Below are 22,870 nucleotides of genomic sequence, written 5' to 3' on the forward strand. Positions count from 1 at the left end.
TATTTCCATCCTTCACTGTACAGGCTTTCTACTGACATCAATAGCTATTGTTGAGGGAAGCTTGCATGATATATAGTGCTAGAGCTGCCTATCAAAATTTTCAAACAATTAATCAAAAGTTCCCTGGGGTTTTAGGAGCATGTCCTCCCTTTGCTTTCAACATATCTGTTCCTGAATCCTTCTGGTGATCCCCCCTCAACCCTTTCTTTAAAAGCATTCTCTTACTGTTTAGAATGCTCATCCATACTTGGTGAAGTTCTGACGCTTACATATTTGACCTAGCGGCAAGAAAGCATGTGTGCGCGCACGTGCGTGCTGCACTTTATACAGAAATGATGTTGGAGTGTATTCCTATAGGCTTCTTTGTGCATGGTATAGATAAGGAACAGAGAATTCATTGTAATGTAGTACCGGGCATCCATCATTCATGGCTTGACTTGAAGTATCATGCATAATGTAAAACGTACATGTAAGTGTACAAACTCCCACAGAAATAGAAGCTTCTCTTCAAGATAAATCATAGCTTGCTTGTCTTGGGCCCTGGTTTGCAATGCTGCTTCCAAAAGTTGGATTCCCTCGCATTTCAGGGTGGGGGGGAAAGATTTGACTGCCTGGCATAGAACTGCAGGTGCAAGATTAGCCCTTGGCAGACACAAGGTTCTGCTTGAAGAGGCTGAAGTGGAGTGATAGGGGATGTCTTTGTTATGTGTGTGTGAAAGCATGCTTGAAAGGCAAAAAGAAAGAGAGAGAGTGTGTGTGCTGCGAAGAGATCCACAATAGGCCTACTGCTATGGATTGAGCGTTGGGGGTGTGGAATTGCATGCATTTTAGTGCTGTATGCTGGGTTCTGATCAATGGAACTAACATTTTAAAATGCAGAGATCAGCAAAAGAATGTTTGTGCTTCTTTGGAATGCAATTTCTAGTCCACACGGGAACAAAAAACACGGCTATCAACATAATTGTGCATATTAAGGCTGACTATGAAGATCTTGGGAGGCAGCTGAAACGAATGGGATCACCAGTGATTTCCTCTTGGGTTCTGCCTGTCAGGGGAAGCTGGAGCTGAAGATAATGGAGTTGGTGGTGTTGCTGGCTGGTAGGATTTGGATTCAGGGACCATGGGATAGGTGGCCACCACCACCCCCTCGCTGCCTACTGCTGTCTCCCGCTGCCTGCTACCACCGCCGGTTGCCACCTGCCACCACTGCTGCAGCCACCAACCTGGCGACGCTGAGAGAGGGGCCAGGTGACCCCACTTGGGGTCAGGACCCCAAGGTTGAGAACCACTGCTTTGGGCTGATCCTGCATTGAGCAGGGGTTTTGACTAGATGGCCTGTATGACCCTTCCAACTCTATGATTCTAGTTGGCTGGTGAAATCTGCTCTCTACTGAATGGTCAGTGCTTAACTATAGGACATTTGATTTGGGGTACTCATCATCCTATGGAATAACATACGCTTCGTACAAACACTCGGAGAAAAGTGCAGTGGAGGAGTAATGGAAGATGTGAGGGCAAAGAGCTTTGCTTTAAGGTCCAGCTGAGACTTCATTTGGTCCAGCAGTCTTTTTCTTAAGCTTCAAAAGGCAAGTTAAGGTGGTGGTGCTGGACAAACACAAACATTGGAGATATTAGAGACTTCTTTCTGCCCCTGTAGAAACCCATATTTAATTCTGTTGATAATATTTTTTTGTCAAAACCTCTGATATGTAAGATGATCTCTAGCTCTGCCAGTTGGGTTCTATATGAGGCTGAAAATACTTCTTGGTGTATAACTGAAGATTAACAGGATGCTGTGTATCTTAATCTTCATGGCTCTGCAGTTGTACCCCGCTGAAGAGCTGTGCAGAAGCCTGAGGGCTTGTTTCTCTTTGGAGTGCATGACTACCAATGTTACTCTGTTCTGGAAGTTTTCTTTATGCTCTCTGAATTTGTCCCCTGGGTGCCAAAGATGGGTAGCTTTGGTGGTGCATCTTCAGATGGGTAGTGGCAGACTGAGCGAGGCTTAATGCCGGCCCTGGCCAGCCACTGCTGCATCCATTATGTGAAATCAGTTTCCAAATAACGGGCAAGAATCCGCTGGTTGCTGATTTATTTTTACTGTAGGTTTTATTTTGGCTTTTGTAATATACATTCCTATCTATCACAAGCTTCTTTGGACTATTTTAGAGAATCAGAGTATATATTTTAAAATAAATAAATCAAAAGCAAACAGTAACCACTGAATGAAATGTAATAATTATCCATGTTCCTTTGTATGGTAGAAATGGGTTGTGACTTTTCTTCACTTGAATTTTTTATCCTGCTTGTGTCTTAATTCAAAGAAGAGCTGTTTTTATACCCCACTTTTCATTACTTGAAGGAGGCTCTCAAGCAGCTTACAATTGCCTTCCCTTTCTCTTCCCACAACAGACACCCTGGGAGGTAGGTGAGGCTGAGAGCTCTGAGAGAACTGTGACTGCCCCAAGGCTGCATGTGGAGGAATTGGGACTCAAACCCGGTTCTCCACTGCTCTTAACTACTACACTATGTTGGCTCTCACAATCTCAGAAAATTGTGACCCACCCAAATGTGACAGATGGTAGAACAGTTTTTTCTAAGGTGGCAGGTGTCATATTCCAATCTTCTCCTATGTAGGAGAACCCTTTCTGAAAGTAGAAAACTGGCACAGGGAGAAAGATTTGAACTCAGCCTGCTTTCTGCTGAATTTCCAATTACAGGGAGTTTTTTGTTTTTTTTTTCTTTTACCTCAGGGGAGTATACTAAAGTCACTCTACCTTGTGCTATGGTGCAATCTATCTTACAACTCCATTGTGGTCCCATTTTTCTGCATGCGTACAGGCACTGTTTCTTGCCCTGATCATGCTACATTATCATTCTATAGAATCATAGAGTTGGAAGGGGCCATACAGGCCATCTAGTCCAACCCCTTGCTCAACGCAGGATCAGCCCTAAGCATCCTAAAGCACCCAAGAAAATTGTGTATCCAACCTTTGCTTGAAGACTGCCAGTGAGGGGGAGTTCACCACCTCCTTAGGCAACCTATTCCACTGCTGAACTACTCTGACTGTGAAATTTTTTTTCCTGATATCTAGCCTATATCGTTGTACTTGTAGTTTAAACCCATTACTGCGTGTCCTCTCCTCTGCAGCCAACAGAAACAGCATCCTGCCCTCCTCCAAGTGACAACTTTTCAAATACTTAAAGAGGGCTATCATGTCCCCTCTCAACCTCCTTTTCTCCAGGCTGAACATTCCCAAGTCCCTCAACCTATCTTCATAGGGCTTGATGCCTTGGCCCCAGATCATCTTCGTCGCTCTCCTCTGTACCCTTTCAATTTTATCTACGTCCTTCTTGAAGTGAGGCCTCCAGAACTGCACACAGTACTCCAGGTGTGGTCTGACCAGTGCTGTATAAAATGGGACTATGACATCTTGTGATTTTGATGTGATGCCCCTGTTGATACAGCCCAAAATGGCATTCGCCTTTTTTACCGCTGCATCATACTGCCTGCTCATGTTTAGTTTACAATCCACAAGTACCCCAAGGTCTCGTTCACACACAGTGTTACCTAGAAGTGTATCCCCCATCCAGTAGGCATGCTTTTCATTTTTCTGACCCAGATGCAGAACTTTACACTTATCTTTATTAAATTGCACCTTGTTCTCATTTGCCCATTTTTCCATTGTGTTCAGATCTCGTTGAACTCTGTCTCTATCTTCCGGAGTATTTGCCAGTCCTCCCAATTTGGTGTCATCTGCAAACTTGATGAGTAGTCCCTCCACCCCCTCATCTAGATCATTAATAAATATGTTAAAAATTACCGGGCCGAGCACCGAGCCCTGAGGTACCCTGCTACTCACCTCTCTCCAGTCTGATGAAACACCATTGACAACAACTCTTTGAGTGCGGTTCTCTAACCAATTCCCTATCCACTTAACTATCTGAAAATCCAGATTGCAGTCCTTCAACTTATCCATCAGAACATCATGGGGAACCTTATCAAAAGCTTTACAAAAATCCAAGTAAACGACATCAACCGAATTTCCACGATCCAGCAAACCTGTTACTTGGTCAAAAAAGGAAACCAGGTTGGTCTGACAGGACCTCTTGGAGACAAATCCATGCTGACTTCCTTGGATCACCAAATTGTCCTCCAGATGTTTGCAGATCACTCCCTTTAATATCTGCTCCATTATCTTCCCCACAACAGAGGTCAGACTCACTGGTCTGTAGTTTCCCGGGTCATCCTTCCTCCCTTTTTTGAAGATTGGAATAACGTTTGCTCTCTTCCAGTCCTCCGGGACATCTCCAGTCCTTTAAAAGGTCCTGAAGATGATGGACAAGGGTTGTGCAAGTTCTCTGAAACGTTCTTTGAGCACTCTCGGGTGCATTTCATCCGGCCCAGGGGATTTGAACTCATCCAGTGCAGCTAAATGCCTCTCAACAACCACTCTATCCATGTTAACCTGCCACCCAGACACTATCCTTTGGCTACTGCCATCTCTAGATGTGCCTAAACCCTTTAACCTGTAGGAAAAAACAGATGTAAAATAGGCAGTAAGCCTTTCTGCTTTCTCTGCATCTTCCGTTAGAGTTTGTCCATCTGCACCCAACAATGGGCCTATTGCTTCCTTTACTTTACGTTTGCTCCTCAGATAACTGAAAAACCTTTTCTTGTTACAATGGGCTTCCCTGGCCAATCTTAGCTCACTCTCAGCTTTGGCCTTTCTGATGATTGATCTACAGTGCCTAGTAACCTGTAGGTACTCTTCTTTAGAGCTCTGTCCTTCCCTCCATTTCCTGAACATTTTCCTTTTCTTTCTTAGTTCCTCTTGAAGTTCTCTGTTCATCCAAATAGGCTTCTTAGAGCTCCTGCAGTGTTTTTGTCTTTCTGGGATAGTCATTGATTGAGCATGCAATAGCTCTTGTATGAGTAGCATGCACCCTTCACATGCTCCCTTCCCTTCCAGCAATCTCGTCCATGGTATGACACTCATCATGTCTCTGAGTTTATTAAAGTTTGCCCTATGAAAATCCAACATCCGTGTCTGGCTACAAGCTTCCTTGCCTCCCCATCTCAAAAGGAATTCTATGAGGACATGGTCACTTCCCCCTAGGGTCCCCATCTCCTTCACCTCATCCACCAACTCTTGCCTGTTGGTCAGTATTAAGTCCAGTATGGCTGAACCTCTTGTGGGTTCATCTACCATTTGATAAATGAAATTGTCAGCCAGGCAGGTAAGAAAGTTGCATGACTGAGGATGCTTCATTAGATAATATTATGAATGAATTTCAGAGGGTGGTCCTGTTGGTCTGCAGTAGAACAGCCAGATTCACATCCAGTAGACCTTAGAGACCAACAAGATTTTGGGAGTATAATATTTTCAATGTCAAAACCCTGATGAAGGGAGCTTGATTCCTAAAAGCTTATGCACTGTTGTGTTTGTGGGCACAAAGAGACCTTGAGCTTGGGAGATGAGCCTTGGGTCCTGACTCCTTGTTAAGGATTCACCGGCCCTGGGCATGTAGGTATTCACCAGACAGTCTTTATGGACGAATCATGGGCCTCCATTAACAGCCAATAATGTGTGTGTGTTGCTGTGAGGCTCAAGAATATATATAAATCCCAGAATTCTAATTATTGCTGTTCAATGTTTTCTTGTTCTAGAAAGGTTGTTGGTTATTGGAGCTGCGTGTCTGTGTCTTACTGAACCCACAAATTTAATATACACCAAATATCATGCTGGTCTCTGTGCTACTAGATTAGAATCCATTATGAATGAGATTATTTATTACATTTATATCTTGCCTTTTTCCATTGTGAAACTTCCATTGTGAAACTAGATTATATTGGATTTCCTGAATGTCTCCTGTCCTAGGCATTGTCTGGATCCATAACTGTTTGGCTTCAGCAAAACGGCTTCCTTATGTGCCCTCCAACACACAACCCTGGGCCAACACTGGATGGTAACTGATTTCACTTAGTTTTCTCTTCCCTTCCCACCCTTTTCTTGTTCTGTATCATTTCTTTAGTTTGCATGAAATTATTATTAAACGTAAGCCAGCCAGGCAGCAAATACATAAAGTAAATGTTCAGACTAGTTCTGTGATGTCCTAGATGAATGAGCAAGTATTTGCACTGGGGCCTCCAGCACAGAAGTATCCCACCTGCACCTTCTGTATGGAGCAATGGCTGCAGTTGCATTTTGGAATTACATAGCCACTGGCTAAATACATTTGACCATCAAGGTTTGAATAAACCTTATGCTTTGATGTTCTATAGCTGCTGTATGAACTGCAGAATGTCAAAATGCTTTTGTGGAGACTGTGATGATCTTTGCTTTGAACAAGCCAAGAAACTTGATTGAATGAAGTGCCAATTTAGAAAACTTCAGCACCAGCACCATTCCCTACCACAGTGCATCCCTTGTCCCTGTCACAGGAGACATTTTTCTTTCAAGGAAAGGTGTGGGTGAGTGAGCAGCAGCCTCATCTTTCTGCTTGTGAGCCAAACAATAGAGATGGGAGGGCAATGGGAGAATGTAGAACTGTTTTTCATGCAAGAATTTCCTCTCCTCCCTTTGCTCCAAGGAAAATACTAAAATCTGGAAGAACATTTTGTTAGCATTCTTTGCACGTTCTGTGCAGTTACTGTGTTTAAGAAAAAGGTCAGGAGGGCAGGTAATTTGTTCCGGTGATTACCATCCAATCTGGAAGGAGTTGCTTGCATGGTCTTGGAGTAGCCCTCCGAAAACTTCTGTGTTTCTTATAGCAATGCTTATATTATGATTATTTTCTGATTCTGAAAGAAAATCTCATTGTGTCACTTGCAAATGACATGATTTGTTTTGCATCCCCTGCGAATTGTAGATACCTCATAGAATTTACTGCTGACAACAGTAAGCTAAAACATGAGTGTGTGCCCAGATATTTCTCCTTTGCCTTAAAAGTGAATATAGAGACTGGTAATGCACCTCAATAGCCTAGGTTTGGGAAAACACGGAAAACATATGATCTAAACATTTGAGGTAAAATTTTAACTAACTTGGTGGATTTACAAGACACTCTGAGTAATGGGTGTTTTAGGCAGAGAAGTTTTGGTAGCTGCTAATTTGGATGCTTTGGCATTTTTTAAATGTGTAGTGAAATGAAAAGTTTACTACCTGTGGTCTTAGTCCAGATTGCATGAATTTTTCAGGATTTGATAAATTTGTAAACTTTCCATATGTCTAAGCATCTGGAATTCCCAGTGTTGGAAATAACACTCTTTTTTAAAGTTGAGGATTAAAATGTAGACATCTGTTCAAATGTTTGAGTTAAGCATATAAATTATATGCTAATTTATATGTGTAAGAATGGTGGTGGAAAGGGCTTTCCTTTAGGGTTTTCAAGCCAAGAGATTAATGGAGTTGGTTTGCCACTGCCTGCCTCTGTGTAGCAGCCCTAGATTCCCCTGATGTCTTCCTATCCAAGAACTAACCAGGACCCATCCTGCTAAACTTCTAAGATCTGACAAGCTTGAGTGAGCCTAGGCCACCAAGGTCAGGGATGGGAATATATATTGCTATAATTAGTCTCATACTTTGTTGATCTAAGGCAGGGGTAGTCAAACTGTGGCCTTCCAGATGTCCATGGACTACAATTCCCATGAGCCCCTGCCAGCAAATGCTACCCCTGATCTAAGGTATAGAAGTGGAATTGCAAGGGACTGTAGCACCCGCTCTCCTTTTCCCTGTCTTAAGGAAGGCTGAAATTTACAGTCAATGATTTTGTCACTTAGTTGACCCCTTTGATAAATGGAATAGAAACTGCACATAATCAAACTATTGATCCATGTCTCCACAAATTTTCATAGGCTGGTTTTCAGGAATGCCTGCATTTGGTTTGCACGCTCTCTGCAGCAGTAGCCACTGTAGTTACTTAAAAATGACAGTGAGGTTCTGCCCTTTTCATTTTCATGAATGGGAAGGATATTTGCTGTGGCCAGACTCTTGTAGGTAGGATAGAGTAATAACAGTAGAGGAATTCTGATTTTAGCATAGAAAAGTCTTATTATAGGGCCTTTGAAAGTTGACAACCCCACCCCCCCTGTCTTATTGTTGTCATTTTTTGTCTTCATTGTGCAGCATTGCCAGTCGGAACTGGAAAGATTCTTGGTAGATGTGGTAAAATAGGTTCAAATTGCAATGTGACATTTTAAAAACTCCATTATGCTGACAACAGCAAATGTTGCACATGGGAGATAAAATTCCAGAACTGACTGTTGGGTGAATCCACCCTTTGCCACAAAAGCTGGGGCTACTGCACCAAGGCCTGCCTGTTTTGAGATGAAAGCCTTGATTTTTAGAGCCTTCAAAGGATTTTAGTTAAGAAGTGAAGTGTTTGAATGTAATGGCAATTTATTCCTTGTTTTTCTGTACTACTGATGCTATTAATACAGGTACTTGGCTGCTCCTGTTTGAATCACATCTTACTTTCTCACATTTTGCTACTGCTGGATTCAGGGCCATTCCGCACAATGACCAATGTTGCTAAATGTTTGCAGTATGCAGAAATGCTATATTTAATAGTGGAATTTCGTCATTCCACACACATTCAATTCTAGTGGAATATTGAAATCCCAGTAGCAGTCTATTCATTCCCCACAGGTTTCCGGTCTTGCCAGAATCGCAAAAAGGAGGTGATATTTTTCTGCGCTTCTTTTCGCCCCTGGCCATCGATCAAACAAAACAGCCAATGAACTGTTGTGTTTGTGCTCCTGAAAAGCCCCTTTCCCTTTAAAAACTGTTTTTTAAAAACTCGAAAACACCAGTAGCAACGAGTATTTGTTCATTCGATGTCTCAAGACCTTTTTTGTTGGCATAGGAGCTGGCGATTAATCATTTACACGCTATTCAAGACCCCCCCCCCCATGGGTGCAATTTCTGGCCGACATTACGGGAGTGTCAAACAGGGTGCTGTATTGTGCTTGGGAACTTTAAAGACAATTGCAGAAGGGAGCTTTGTTTTACCTTAAACACTTCTGAATTGCTCGTGGAGGGACTTCAGCCAGAGAAGCCTCCCTTCATTGTTTTCTTGGGTTTAAGGGAGAAAAAATGGTGATCGCGTCTCCGGAAGCTCAGGGACGCGAGCTAGGGAGGGACATTCTTTCTTCCGCTATTTTGAGAACACATATGTCTTTCGCTGATGTGCTGTGGCTTGTGCTCAGAAGTGTAGTGTTTTTTCATGGGGAATCCACTTTTCTGGATTTCCCCCTAAGCGCTAAATTCTGATTGTTGCTGGAGTTTGGCGGGAGTTTTGTGGTTTGTTTACGACATCATGCAGAAAGTTAAATTAATAGCGTTTACAAAAGGTAAGACTTTGGCTACATTAAAGTTGTGCAGAATGGACCTGAGTTTCATTTGTGTGCATGTGTTTCCCCCCCTCTAAATATACAAACCTTTTCCGCACACAGGGCCAAATTGTGTGATGTCTCCTACCTGCAATAGTGGGATAGTAAATTGCACTATTTCTCCCCTGCACACTCTGCCTCCCCGTCTCACCTCTTCCCCTCCTCACTAGCTGCTCAGTCCTTCCCTTCCCTACTCGCTGCTGCACTCAATGCTGAAATGAGCTGCATTTCAACAGGTCTGCAAAAGGCAGTGAGCCAGAGAGCCTCTGGATCCTGCTGGCACCAACTCCCCCCCCCCCAATCCTTAAAAGCAGTGGTCCCCAACCTTTTTATCACCGGGGACCACTCAACGCTTGACAATTTTACTGAGGCCCGGTGTGGGAGGGGGGTAGTTTACTCCTCTACTCTCAACCACTGCCCTAATGCTCTCTGATCGCTATGGTAATGTTTAAACATCCCTTCAAAATAAGATACAGACACGCCACAACAATGAACATAAGGAACATTTTATTTTCATGGATATTTTAACTCATGACAATGACAAATCAATGGGAACCCTGAGCTTGTTTCTCTGCAACGAGATAGTCCCATCTGGGAGTGATGGGAGACAGACACCCGAAGTGTGCTGTAAAGGGCCGTGGGGGGGGGGGAAGGCGTCCTTCGGGGCCCACCTCCAATTAGTCAATGGACCACATGTGGTGGGACAAGCAGTGAGGGTGGGACATGCTCAAGAGAATGTTGCGCATTTCTCCCTCCATATGGTCTTATCCCTGGCTGCTTGTTCACCTCTGGGACTCGCAGGAGAGAGTGCTTTAAAAATGGCTGCATCGCGAAACAGCCTCAGGAGGTTGGTGACCTCATTTGGAGAGGCCCCAGTAAACCACCAAAATTCGGAGGCTGTGTCACCAAATATTCCTTGTGCGGAAGTTACTACAGTATTATTGGCAATTCAAAAGAACAAAAAGTGATTGTAAGAACTATGCTGCTGAATGAAAGCCAAATTTCTAGCATAAGTTCAGACATTTTGCATGTTAACTGAAGGCAAATATGAGAATTTTATTGTAAGGGTTGCAGCTTGTCTTGTGTATACATTACTGCTAAGCATTGTGTAATCTGCTATAATGGGCTGTTCAAAGCTTGCAGGTGAATAGGCACTTCTTGATCTTTCAGAATGTATTAAATAAAGTGCAGTGAATTGGCTGGATTTCATTGAGTGTATTTGTTTAAGCAGAAGGCTCTTAGCTGTGAACTTTCCAAACTGACATTATTCCAGTTTATTGAGGCATGACAACGTTACAACTGATCTATAGCTGAGCACCCTAGGGATGTCAGTCCTCACATTGGACCTGGGAATCCCCTGGACTTACAGGTCATCTCCAGACTAAAGAGATCCTTGGAGAAAATGACTGCTTTTGAGGGTTGTCTCCATAACATTATACTCCACTATAGTAAAAAGTATAGAATTGTCTTAAATAATTTAAATCAATATGTGCTTTTAACCTATTTATGATTGTATTTTATTATTTATTTATTTAGATTTATTTAGATTTGATATTACTCACCCTGAGCCTCGGGGTGGGGGGGGGCAGGTTAGACAAATTCAACATCTCCAGTTATTTCCCAATCTAGAGCTGGCACCCTAACAGCCTCACATGGTTTGTCAAGCTAAATCTGCTCTCCCTATATCTGGCACCAGGGCTTGAAGCAGCGGGAGCTATTTTCAGGCAATTTTTGGTACTACTTCTATTTTGGCCATGATAGTACCTAATACTAGAAAGGTTGATCTGAAGAGCAGATCATTCTGCCTTTGGTCACTCAGTTGGTCAGGCTGACCTCTCCCTTCCCTCCTCCATGATTTTCAATTTTGTGCCATGTATAACAAATGTGAAAATGTATGTGCCTAAAAATTCAATTTTATTGGATAAAAAGGCAAAGGGGATTTTGGGCTGTATCAAACGGAGTATCATGTCCAGATCACAGGAGGTGATGGTACCACTTTACTCTGCTCTGGTTCGGCCTCACTTGGAGTACTGTGTTCAGTTTCGGGCACCCCAGTGGAAGAGGGATGTAGACAAACTGGTGCGTGTCCAGAGGAAGTCAACAAAGATGGTGAGGGGTTTGGAGACCAAGACATATGAAGAAAGGTTGGGGGAGCTTGGTCTGTTTAGCCAAGAGAGGAGACGACTGAGAGGGGATCTGATAGCCATCTTCAAGTATTTAAAAGGCAGCCATATAGAGGGTAGAGCAGCGTTGTTCTCTCTTGCCCCGGAGGGGCTGACCAGAATCAATGGGTTGAAATTAATTCAAAAGAAATTCCATCTAAACATTTGGAAGAAGTTCCTGACAATTCGAGCGGTTTTCAGTGGAACAGGCTTCCTCGAAAGGTGATCGGTTTTCCATCTTTGGAAACTTTTAAACAGAGGCTTGATAGCCATCAGATGGAGAGGCTGATTCTGTGAAGATTTAAGGAGGTGGCAGGTTACAGTGGGTAAGCAATAGGGTTGTGAGTGTCCTGCATTGTGCAGGGGGTTGGACTAGATGACCCAGTTAGCCCTTTCCAACTCTGTTATTCTATTATTCTAAATCTTAAAAAAATTTAGGGACTCTTTAAGGAATTTTCTGAGTTGCACACTAATGGGCAGGAAAAATATACTTATGTGAGTTGTTTTTTTAAATCTGTATTATTATCATCATATATATTTCAAAAAGATACCAAAAATGTCCATTTGGATCACATAAGCGCCTTGTTTATCTCAGCGGATGTCCTGTGTCTAAGCTTTTATTTCACCATATGGTGCTACTGCAGCGCACAGATAATGTCAAATCCCATTTCCTGGGCATATTAGCTAAATGGGTTCTTTCCAATGTTGGTTTTGTATTTGACTTTTTTGAGTGAAGAAATAAATCAGGTGATTATAAATTGCAGTCTGTGCTTTAAGGTGCTGTTCAGTTTGAAACTGCTAGATGTACATTTAGCAAAGTGTCTTGTTAGATGTCACCATTTTAACATGTTAATCACCATTTCCCCCATTCTAATATATGGAACTGAGCCTGATATGGTGGCTTGCCCAAGAATACTTGATGAGGGGCAGGAGAGAGGAGGAAATGTCTGTGACTCCTTTGGTTATCTTCTAGTAATTGGTATTGAACATATATTTCAACGTACATTATCACCAATAAATGATACTAAAAAGTCTGCAACCAAACTGGCCACTGCAAATCAAAATGTGAAATTTACACACACACACGCTGTACACCTTAGCCCTTGACACCCTTTTAGGTTGTTTGGTTGTGATGCTGCATTTCACAGTTGAAGATGATAGAATTCGCCTGACAGAGGATCTAGCTTTTGACCTAGCAGACTTGTGTTCCCATGATTTCATCCTGTGATGATCAGTAATGCACAGGACTTCTTAGACCTTTTCAGTCATTATGTTCCTAGTGCTGTGACCATGTATATGAAACATACTAGATGCAGTCCTCTCGGTACACACAATCACCTTTCCTTATAAAAGGGGCAACAATGGAGTTTCTGCTTCTGTGCATGTGTACCAGACTCAGTTCCTGAAGCTGGGATATATGCCCATTGCTCTTTTCAGGAGCAAAAGTGATTTTGCATATTTAGAGGACTACATGTATTCCATTTGTCCATACCAAATGGTCAAACATAATGACTGAACAGGCCTAATGTATCTAGGCTCTTTGTATAGCGTTGCTCTAGTTCTATCTTATCTTTGGCTGTTCTTTATTTCCTATTTCCATAGCTCTTCCACATCCTTTCCCCTCAGGTTTGTGCTTTTTAGTCAACAGCTTCTTTAGGCAGGGCATCACAGGGACATACCTGTTTTCATGTGACATATTTTTTTGTTTGTAAGAGGCTTATTTGGTGTAGTGAACTGGTAGTCTGTTACCTCACAAAACCTTTATGGCTTCCTGGAATCATTTCAGCCCTTGGCACTGTATATGTTTGCATTATACTTCTGTAGAAGGAGAATTGCAACCAACAAGTAATTTGGTGAAGTCAGCCATGAAGGGCTGTCCTTAAGCTGTTTAAGCAGCTGAGCTGTACCTGTGTGTTCTCTAGTGGTCGTTGAAGAGGCCGCAGGGAATTCTGAGCCATTTGTTTGAGGTAGGCTCCTGCCCACTTCCTGCTTCTTCAGGAAGAGCAGCTTTGTGTTCTTTGTTGAAGCAGTGAGCAGGTTCCCATCTCACTCCATGTGCTGATGCATGGCATGTAGTCTGTCTGCAGCCTAGCCAGAAGAGGCTTTCAATATGCTGCTTTTGTTACTACTCTTTAAATTTTTGTACTCTGCTTAAATAAGGAGACTGAAGCAAATGAATATGATATATATTAGCAAATAATTTTTCCCAGTAACGGTTACTCTCTTTTAAACCTCAAAGCACTGTGAGTTTGGATCTGTGACTCATTCATAAAGATAACCAATAACTACATACCTTCAAAATGCTTTCTTACTCTGCAGATCTATTTCTCTAGAAGGACTCAGGACTGAGCCAAGACCAAAAGTCCCAACATTCAGTTATTACAAACTAGGGTGAGAGAGGGAAAGCATACTGTTGAAAGATTTAGCAACTTTGATAGCATTGCTTATTGTGTGGCTGACAGATACATTAGTCCATCTGCATTGTAGCTCGGTGTTCAGCTTCTAATTACTGATACAGAGAACCTCTCAGTCACAGTATTGGGAACTAGGGTTTTAGGTGTTTAAGGCAGCAATACTAAGCATGCATATTTGGAAATAAATCCCATTTAAATGAATTGGATTTAGGGAACATGATTAAAATGGGTTCTAAGGCTACAATTCCATGAGTGCTTGGGAGTCCCACTGAATGAAATGAAATCCTGTTGAAATCCATGGGGCTGACTTCCATTTACAAACAGTAAAATAGAATAAAAGGAACTGTATAAAAATATAAAATTTAAGACCAAAAAACTGAAACAGCATACAAAGTGCAAGAGTGTTAAGAGGCTGCCTTAGTGGTTGTAACATTGGCCCTTATTTTCCTTGCAGCCAAGGCAAATAGGGCGGTTTTATATGTTACATCATCAACCTGGTCAGATAAAAGATAGATTATCTTTTCAGCAACGGAGTGAAGGTTAGAACCCCGTAAGGTCTCATTGAGGAATTTGGCTCTGGGTTGGGCATAAAGTAAGCAGTCAAAGATGTAGTGGGGTAAATCCTCCAGAGCTTGTGCACCACAAATACAGAAACGCTGGTTTTTTGGCGTACAGCTAAATCGACCCGCCAGTACCTCTGTAGGCATCGTTTCGAATCGAAGTGATGTAAAAGCTACTCTGAGATTATGGTTACTGATTTTCATTAGATAAGAGGATCTACGATGGTCATATTTAAACCGCTTAAACCATGTTGCTGTCTTAATTTCCAAAATTTGCATTCTGTCTAACTGGGCATCACTTTTGAAGATCCAGTCTCTAAGGTGAGAGTTATTAGCTGAAGGATTTAGGAGGTCATCGGGGATGGAGTAGCGTGCAATAAGGCTATTAATAAGGCAATGCCGTGCTGGATCCTTAGATAACATTATATTAAAGGACTGATGACTAAATTTGTTTATGTTGGCTAACCTGAGGTTTTTCCACTGTTTTAAAATTGCCAAATGTACTCGGGCACTAAGAGAAGGCAGACCTGTTTCTGCCCTCATCAAAACAGCCGGAGTTCCCCTAGGTAGGGCTAGAATTCGCCTTAAGAATATATTTTGAACAGATTCTAGCCTAGGTATGAAGTTTTCCTTCCATCCCCAGACCTCTACTCCATACAAAAGATGGGGGATAACCTTGCACTTGTATAATTTGAGGGCTGGATCGATGAGGAAGCCTCCTGTTGTATAATAAAACTTCAGAATAGTGCCCACTAGGCGTGTTGCAGAGGCTCTAATGGTGTCCAGATGAAGTTTCCAATTCAACCTCTCACTAAATGTGATACCCAGATATTTAAATGAGTTGCACTGGCTAACAGAATTTCCAGATATGCTCCAAGAGAACTTTTTGGCCCTTTTTCTAAAGACCATTACTTTTGTCTTATCGTAGTTTATTTTAAGACCTTCTTCTTTACAATAAGCACCAAGTTGTTGTAGTAGTCTTTGCATCCCAATTTTTGTGAGGGAAATTAAGGCCATGTCATCTGCATAGAGTAAAATAGATATTTTTTGACCTCCTAGTATGGGAGAAACAAATTGTGGGCCAGAGAGTCTTTCTACAATGTTGTTAATGAATAAATTAAACAGCAGGGGAGCCAACACACATCCCTGCTTGACGCCCTTGCATGTTGGAATTTTGTTGGTTAGGGAGCCAGAAATTCCCACTCTAATTTGAGCATAAGTGTCAAAGTGCAACTCCCGCAGCAGAAATAGGAGCCGCCTATCAATGTTCAAGTCTGCTAATTTTTGCCATAGGCGCTGCCTGTCTATAGAATCAAAAGCTGCGGCCAAGTCAACGAATGCAACGTACAACACTTTCTTAGGGCCATTTATCCCTGAATAGACCAGTTGCTGAAGTATCTGACATTGGTCAATAGTACTAAAGCCCTTTCTGAATCCAGCTTGATGTGGGTATAAAATATGATTTTCATCTGCCCATTCCTCCAGCTTAATCAGTAAGTACTTACTGTACAGTTTTGCTGCTATGTCTAACAAACTAATAGGCCTATAGTTATTTGGAGCTGATTTGTCCCCTTTTTTGTAAATGGGCACAACAATGCTAAGTTTCCATCCAGGGGGGATTTGGCCTGTATTGTTAATTTGCGAGAAGGTTTTTGCTAATATAGGAGACCACCATGATGGAAAGGCTTTATAAAGATCTGTAGGGATCAGATCTTCCCCTGGGGACTTACCAGATGTCAGTGAGGAGATCAGGCCTTTGATTTCAGCCTCTGAAACTGTGGGCCAAACTGGGAGATCTGTTAGATCAGGAGGGATATGTTGTAAATGTGACATGGCTGTTGGGGGTGAAGCCAAATGGGCTCCAAAGACCTTGCTAAAATGCAGGGCCCAATCTTTAGCTGGTATTTGAGCCTCCAGATGATGGGACCAGGTGTTTAAACTATTGGAGACTAGTGCCCAAAAACGTGAGTCATTTTTCTCAGAAACCGCCCGATCTAATTCTTTCCATAAGGATTTGGCATGTTCGAGCTTTTTTTGTTTAATTAATTTTTTGTATTGTGATCTTAAATACAAAAGTTGGGGCATCCAGAACTCATTAGTATTTCTCCTTGCTTTCCTCATGGTGTGGGTTATATATTTTTTGAGAGTTTTACACTCTTGGTCAAACCAGCCATTATTTGAATATGGTGAAAGTTTGATTGGTCTGTTATTAACAAGAAACGGCTTTAGGAGAGTAGTAATAGCTTCCCAGATTTGGATAGCATCATTATCTGACTGAAGGATAGCATGCCTCAAAGATTCTGTTTCTGGGTTTGCAAAAAATTGGGAGAATTTGGATTGAAGCTGATCAGACCATTTGAGTCTCCTAGAACATGGTAAACCTGCTAATTCAGAAACTGGTTTCAAGATTTTACTGCCAGTAGTTTTAAGTGTTAGTCTCAGTGGGCAGTGGTCACTTAACAAGCTATCAACAACCTCAAACTTGGCTACTAGGTTAAGTAAATCAGATGAGACTGTGATGTAATCAATCGTGCTAGCTCGATAAGTTGATAGGTAAGTATAAGCACCTCCTGATATATCCAAGCTGGTACCATGCAAAATGTGTAGATTGGCCAAAGAGAGCAGTTTTAAAAGTTTGAGGCCAAATTTGTTGACAATCCTGTCCTTTGAGGAACGATCCGAGAGATAGGCATGGGTGGCTATTTGAGTACTCTTATTACCTCCTACATCAACTGCCCCAGAGCCTATTCTTGCATTGAAATCACCACCCATTATAATATAGGAATTTGGATAGTGAAGGAGCAAGGATTCTATGGTATCAGCCAGGGAGTCCCAGAGATCGTCTCCTTGGCTCTTACTACTATTAGGTGGAATGTATACATTAATACATATTAATCTTCTGGGGAAAAGTCCCTTAACTAATAGGACCTGGAAGTTATTGTACTGACTATTTTCTAAGATTAAAACATCAACCGTTAAATCAACTGAAACAAAGGTAACCAGGCCTCCACGCCCCCGTCCCTTTGTATGTATCTTGGTTGCTGGGACTGAGAAGGCCTTGTAGCCCTGAATAGAAAGGAAATCCTGTTCCTGGATCCATGTTTCCTGCAGGAGAATAATGTCATGAATTTGCAAAAACTTTAAAAAATCAGTGTCGTGGAGCTTGTTCTTCCACCCCCCAATATTCCAGGACAAACACTTTAATTGTCAGGGCTCATTTGTGATCTTATTCAGATCTCCCTCCGGATCCAGGACTACACAGCCATTATTACATGATGGTGCAAGTGTAGTGCTTTCCTCTCTCGGTTTTTTGGATTTTTCATTGGGCAGAGTGCCCTCTAAGATCTCCCGATTGGTGCTGGTAGTGGGTTCGTTTTGCTTCCCTCTACTTGTTAAAATTGAGGTTGGGATCAGCGGCTGAGATGACCCAGATGTACTTGCTGGCGGTACATTGTTTTGATGAGGAGATTCTGTGCTTTGTGAGTGCATGCCTTTTGAAGTACTCAAAAGCTTAAGCCTTAGATGTTCCAATCTGGTAGTGATCTCTTTTTGCTCTGTAGGTGGAAGATCAGAGTAGGAGTTCAATAGGTCTTCTTCTATTGTGTTTTCAGGTTCAAAATGAGTTGGATCCAAGCATGGTTGAGTGGGTAGATCAGTCCACTGTATCAAATCTTGCTGGCGAGCATCCGTTGATGGTTCTTCAGAGTGACTACCCAATTTCATCAGGGGATTAGTATGCTGCTTCGGCAATAAAGGTTTTAGAATAGTGTTTTCAAAAATGCGAACTGGGAAAATACCTTTTGAGCGAAGAAATAACTTCTTACGGAGTAGTAGGGAAGGAAACCTGGGGCTATGAAATTCCAGTAAGATTCTTTGCGTTTGATTCAGATTGTAGAGAGGCTGTACTTGAACTAAGTCAAGTGAAGAAGTATTCACACCGAGGATATTACTTAGATGACGTATCACCAGTTGTTTTGTCTTCCAAGGAATGAGATGGTCTCCATACTTGCAAACAACCAGACAAACTTTGCATGGCAGAAGCTTAAGTTGGTAATTTAAACTCTCCTCCGAAGACTGCAGATGTGTGCTAGCCTTTTTAGACTCTCCATTATTTGTAACAAATGGCTTCTTGTCAAAATTAAGTATTTTGGGAGGTTGATTACATACCTCTTTCCCACTGAAGCCTAGGTTGGGGCCGAAGTGTTGTGCAAACAATTGTGTCATATTGTCAATCTTATCCTCAATAAGCTTTATTCTTTCAAATAAGGCGTTCACAGTTTTGGCAGTCAGATGTGAGAGTTCACTTAGGATGTTATCGGAGGTTCTGCAATTGGCTTCAGCCTGGCCTTCTAACAGCCAAGCAGTTGAGTCATCTCCCTCTTTTCTTTCTTCTTCACACTGAGTCTTGATTATACAATTTTCCATTGGAGCAAATCGGTTTGAGGATCCAAGATGGCGACGGGGCTGACTTCCAAGAAATTATGTATAGAATTATAGATAACACTGCTGATGTAATGAAAATGTGCCATTTTCCTTTCTAGCCAAGGAAAAATTCTATAAACTTAGGGAGAATGCTATATTTTTAGTAGAGCTTTGCTAAGTAAGAAAAATCAGAGCCTCTTTCTTCATTCTTTTGCCAGAATTGGGAACAGATACAAAGCTCTGCTGGACCAGCAACAGTAGGGATAGCAGAAAGCAACAGTTACCATAACTCCTTTAGCATGACTTGCTCTAGAAGGAATAAACAAGCCTTGTTGCTCAAACTCCACATTATTGTGGAACTTGCCCAGAGCAGACAAACATGGCACAAAATGGATAACTAATGGTTTTGTTGGCATCATTGCCACTCAATGTGTATATCTTGCAAATTGCATGTCATGCAAATTAGGCTGTCTGGATTTTGGGACTTGAGCTATGGTAACCCAACTTTTAATTATGGCCCAAGACAGAAATTTAGCAGGTCATTTTTTTCCATGGAATGTTCCTGACTGGAAGAATAAATTTCAACTTCCACATTCTTGCACTGGTTGATTGCTGAGTGGCCAGTAGAAAAGGTGGCAACATATCTGGAACATCATGGAGATCCCTTTGTGTACGATGAAAGTTCAGAAAAGAGGACAAAGCAATTACTATGAAAACATTTTCTAAACACTTCAGCAAATTCTCCTGAGAAGTTTTTGGTAAAATTTCCATTTGACAGACATTTCAATAATTACTCATATTGTTTGCAATTTTCTCTGGTGGAGATTGTGCTTTTAATGACTCTATTTATGCCTGTTTATATTTCCTCTGGTGGGTCAGTAGTTCATCCTCTTTCCTACATTAGACAAATGTCAATTTGAGTTATAGAGGAATGTTGCTTATTGTTTGTAGCTTTAAGTATTGAGCAGCAAGAACATCTCCAGCATGACTTTTTAATTAGATAAAGCACCTTTGGAGTCAGTGATGTCAATGTGCTCTTCAGCATTTGCCATGCCTTTTGACAAGCATCTTCTACTGTCAGTACTTTGCTGCTGTCGTGGTGCAGTCTTTCCTGTGAGCAGTAGCCAAGGCTTTGTAGATCAGCTTCCAAATGAATGAAAATCAATATGCCATGTGCACCCTGGCCGCATTAGTCTAACAATTTTCTCCATTTTACACTTTTGTGATTGGATCAGTGCACATGCTTGCAAACATTTGAAAGCAGAATTTGATATGCTGAGATATGTACTTTGCAAGATGATCCTTTCATGGGTAGTCTCCCTACACTTTCCCACAGTGTTTGTATATTGTGGGATATGTGCTTCTACTTAGGGACCCAGTTGCTACACTGTTCATCCCAGAGTCCATGTAAACCACCACGAGCCGGTTGTTCTGGGTGTGGTGGTCTAAAAATCTGAAAACAAACGAACAATACCCTGTTGAGGTCCCTCCCCAAGCCCTGCCCTCTTCACATCCCTCCTGTAGTGTATTAGTTACTGTACCTTTAAGAATGGAAAGAAGAGTTCCTGCACGCAGGACGTTTAGGCACGAAATAAGCCCATATATTGTGGATTGCTGAGTTTCACTTTTGCCAGTTGTTACTTGAACTGTTAGCTATTGTGTTAATAGCTGTTGTGTCATCACTGGAGCTTGTTTTTGGTCTTATATGTAACTAGCTTCAAAGCCCGTTCCTAAGAACGGGCCCGGAAAGGGTCCCGTCCCCTGGCCCCTGGTCAGGCAGCTTAAGGTGGCTTTGGGCTGCAGCTCGCAGCCAAATCAAGTGGGGTGGGTGGGGGCTGGGCAGCTCATTGGCAGGGCTGAGATAGAGCTCCTTAGGAGGCCCTCATCAGCAGGCCCAGCCTAGCAGACCAGGAGGCCCTTGTTAGCAAGCCCTCCACCACGACTCTTTGCTCAGGCCCTCTCACCTGCTGCTAGCTCCAGGCACTGGGGTGTCTGAGAGCAAACAGGCTAGAGTCCAGAGCCGGAGGATGGGAGTCGCAGGGGCAGGGCCAATCAGGACAAAGCTGGCTGCACCCTGATTGCAACTTGGACAGCCAGACATATCCCACCCCCTAGGCTGTTTCAGAAATATATAGAGGGACAACAATGGATAAGGATTGGGGTTTTAAAGTTTTTATTGTAACCCGCCACAAAATGCCATGCGATAGTGGCAAGTAATAAATAAATAAACGTCATCCAGGTAATAAATAAATAAACATTATCTGTTTACTTGAACTGGCATCAGTCTATATATTACATTGGCAATGAGGATGGGATTCTAGGATCCATCCTTGTGATTGAGAATGGCGCGACAAGGTCACATCTAAGAGTCTGACCCATTCAAACTGGTCAGTAGAACTATATCAAGAGGTTCAAATTCTATGCGATAGCTAACAAGGTGGTCAGTGTGGATACTGAAAGAGACGTTTTCTTCAGAGTGTGCAGGCTGAAGATGTCCAAAATGGCCAAGGCATTGGTGTCACTAGCTTTGTTGTTGGTGACCCCCATCATTGACATTCTGACTGCCCTGACAAATAGTTGCCAGGTGACATGTGCTTTTCCTATGAGGACAAAAGCCAGGCAAGAGTATCATAGAATATGTGGCTAAATTCAGACAGTTGGCGCAATGTTGTAATTTCAAAGATCTAGAGGAGAACTTGTGAGACTGGCCGGTCTGTGGGTTGAGGGATGAAACTATACAGAAAAGGTTGTTTGTACACTAGAAACTCACCTTCCAAAATGCTGTGGCCGAGTCTTTGGCATCTGAGGCAGCAGAGTCCAGTACTTGTGTGGACTGGCTCACCAGGAACCTGGAAGACCTGAGTGGGGAGCAGAAAGGAGTGCTGGGGGACACCATTCACTGGCTATGGGCAGCCACAATGTGAGACTTTGGTCTGATGGTGGGGGTGCCCTGAGGGGCAGCAGAGGGCCCACGATGTTGCACCAGTTGCAGGGGCCAATACGTGAGAAGCTTGTGCTGTTTCAGAGAGGTGCAATGCTGGGCCTGTAAGAAATGGGGCCATGATTGAGAAAGCAGGCTGTTTTGAATCTGGGCTCTGCTCCGTGGTAGAGAACCCCTGATTGGCCAAGCCCCTAATTTCTCTCAACTTCTGTCAGTCTTGGATTTTTTTCTCCCTCCTCTGCCTTCTTCGATCCTCTCCCACCCCCTTCAAGAAAAGAAAGAGGCTGTGCTTGGCTCCCCCCCACCTTCAGAACTACCCTAACAACGTGCAGAACACTTTTCTGTTTCAATGGGGGGGGGGGAGAGGAAGACTCGAGTTCAAATCGATCTGAATTCAACAGGATTGACAATGGAATAAACAAAGTAAGTGCAGACTCTGCCCTGGACGAAAGGCAAATATATTACTGCTAGAAGATAGACACAGCAGTTTCAGTGTAGAAACAAGCTATTTTATGCCTGCAGGATGTGGAACAGAAGTAGAAAAGGTGGTATGCACTAGCTTCCCCAGGCTTCTCATAAATTTCCAAGTGGTGTCTTTCCCTTTTAAAAAAACATTCTGTAAAATGCAACTCTGGGACCATTAGATGTTGTGCCAGTGAAAGTGATAGGAAATGAGAGAAGACATTTTCTGGCCCCAGAAGTTTAATGATTTGTCAGTCAATTAACTGGAGGTCAGATGCATCCTCAGGTTGCTGGTGTTACATTCCAGGAGGCTGCATTGTCTTCAAGATATGTGTGTGTGGATGTCTAGGTTTCAAATTATAAATTCCCAGGTCTGATCTGTACAGGATGATATCTTGGCACATATTAAACAACAAAAAAGATTAATATAATAGCTGTGTCTCTTCTTAAATACTCTGGCAGGTTGCTCACTATCTCAAGGGAGAAGATGAATTAAAAAAAATAAAGAAGCTGGC

The 22,870-nt window shown here is 42.4% G+C and overlaps 1 protein-coding gene across 9 annotated transcripts in view; it reads left to right on the forward strand.

Moving 5' to 3' along the window:
• LOC143829878 (tetraspanin-4) overlaps window positions 1-22,870 on the forward strand; it is a 724,382-nt gene that overhangs the window by 220,614 nt on the left and 480,898 nt on the right. For 2 of the 9 annotated variants that reach the window (XM_077321421.1, XM_077321420.1), the window contains one exon: window positions 5,883-5,970. The exons of the other annotated variants lie outside the window; for them this stretch is intronic. In XM_077321421.1, the coding sequence (XP_077177536.1) occupies window positions 5,883-5,970 (88 nt within the window). The remainder of the gene's footprint in view (window positions 1-5,882; window positions 5,971-22,870) is intronic. 9 annotated transcript variants of the gene reach the window in all.

This window comes from Paroedura picta, chromosome 2, assembly GCF_049243985.1.
Source record: "Paroedura picta isolate Pp20150507F chromosome 2, Ppicta_v3.0, whole genome shotgun sequence".
NCBI lineage: Eukaryota > Metazoa > Chordata > Lepidosauria > Squamata > Gekkonidae > Paroedura > Paroedura picta.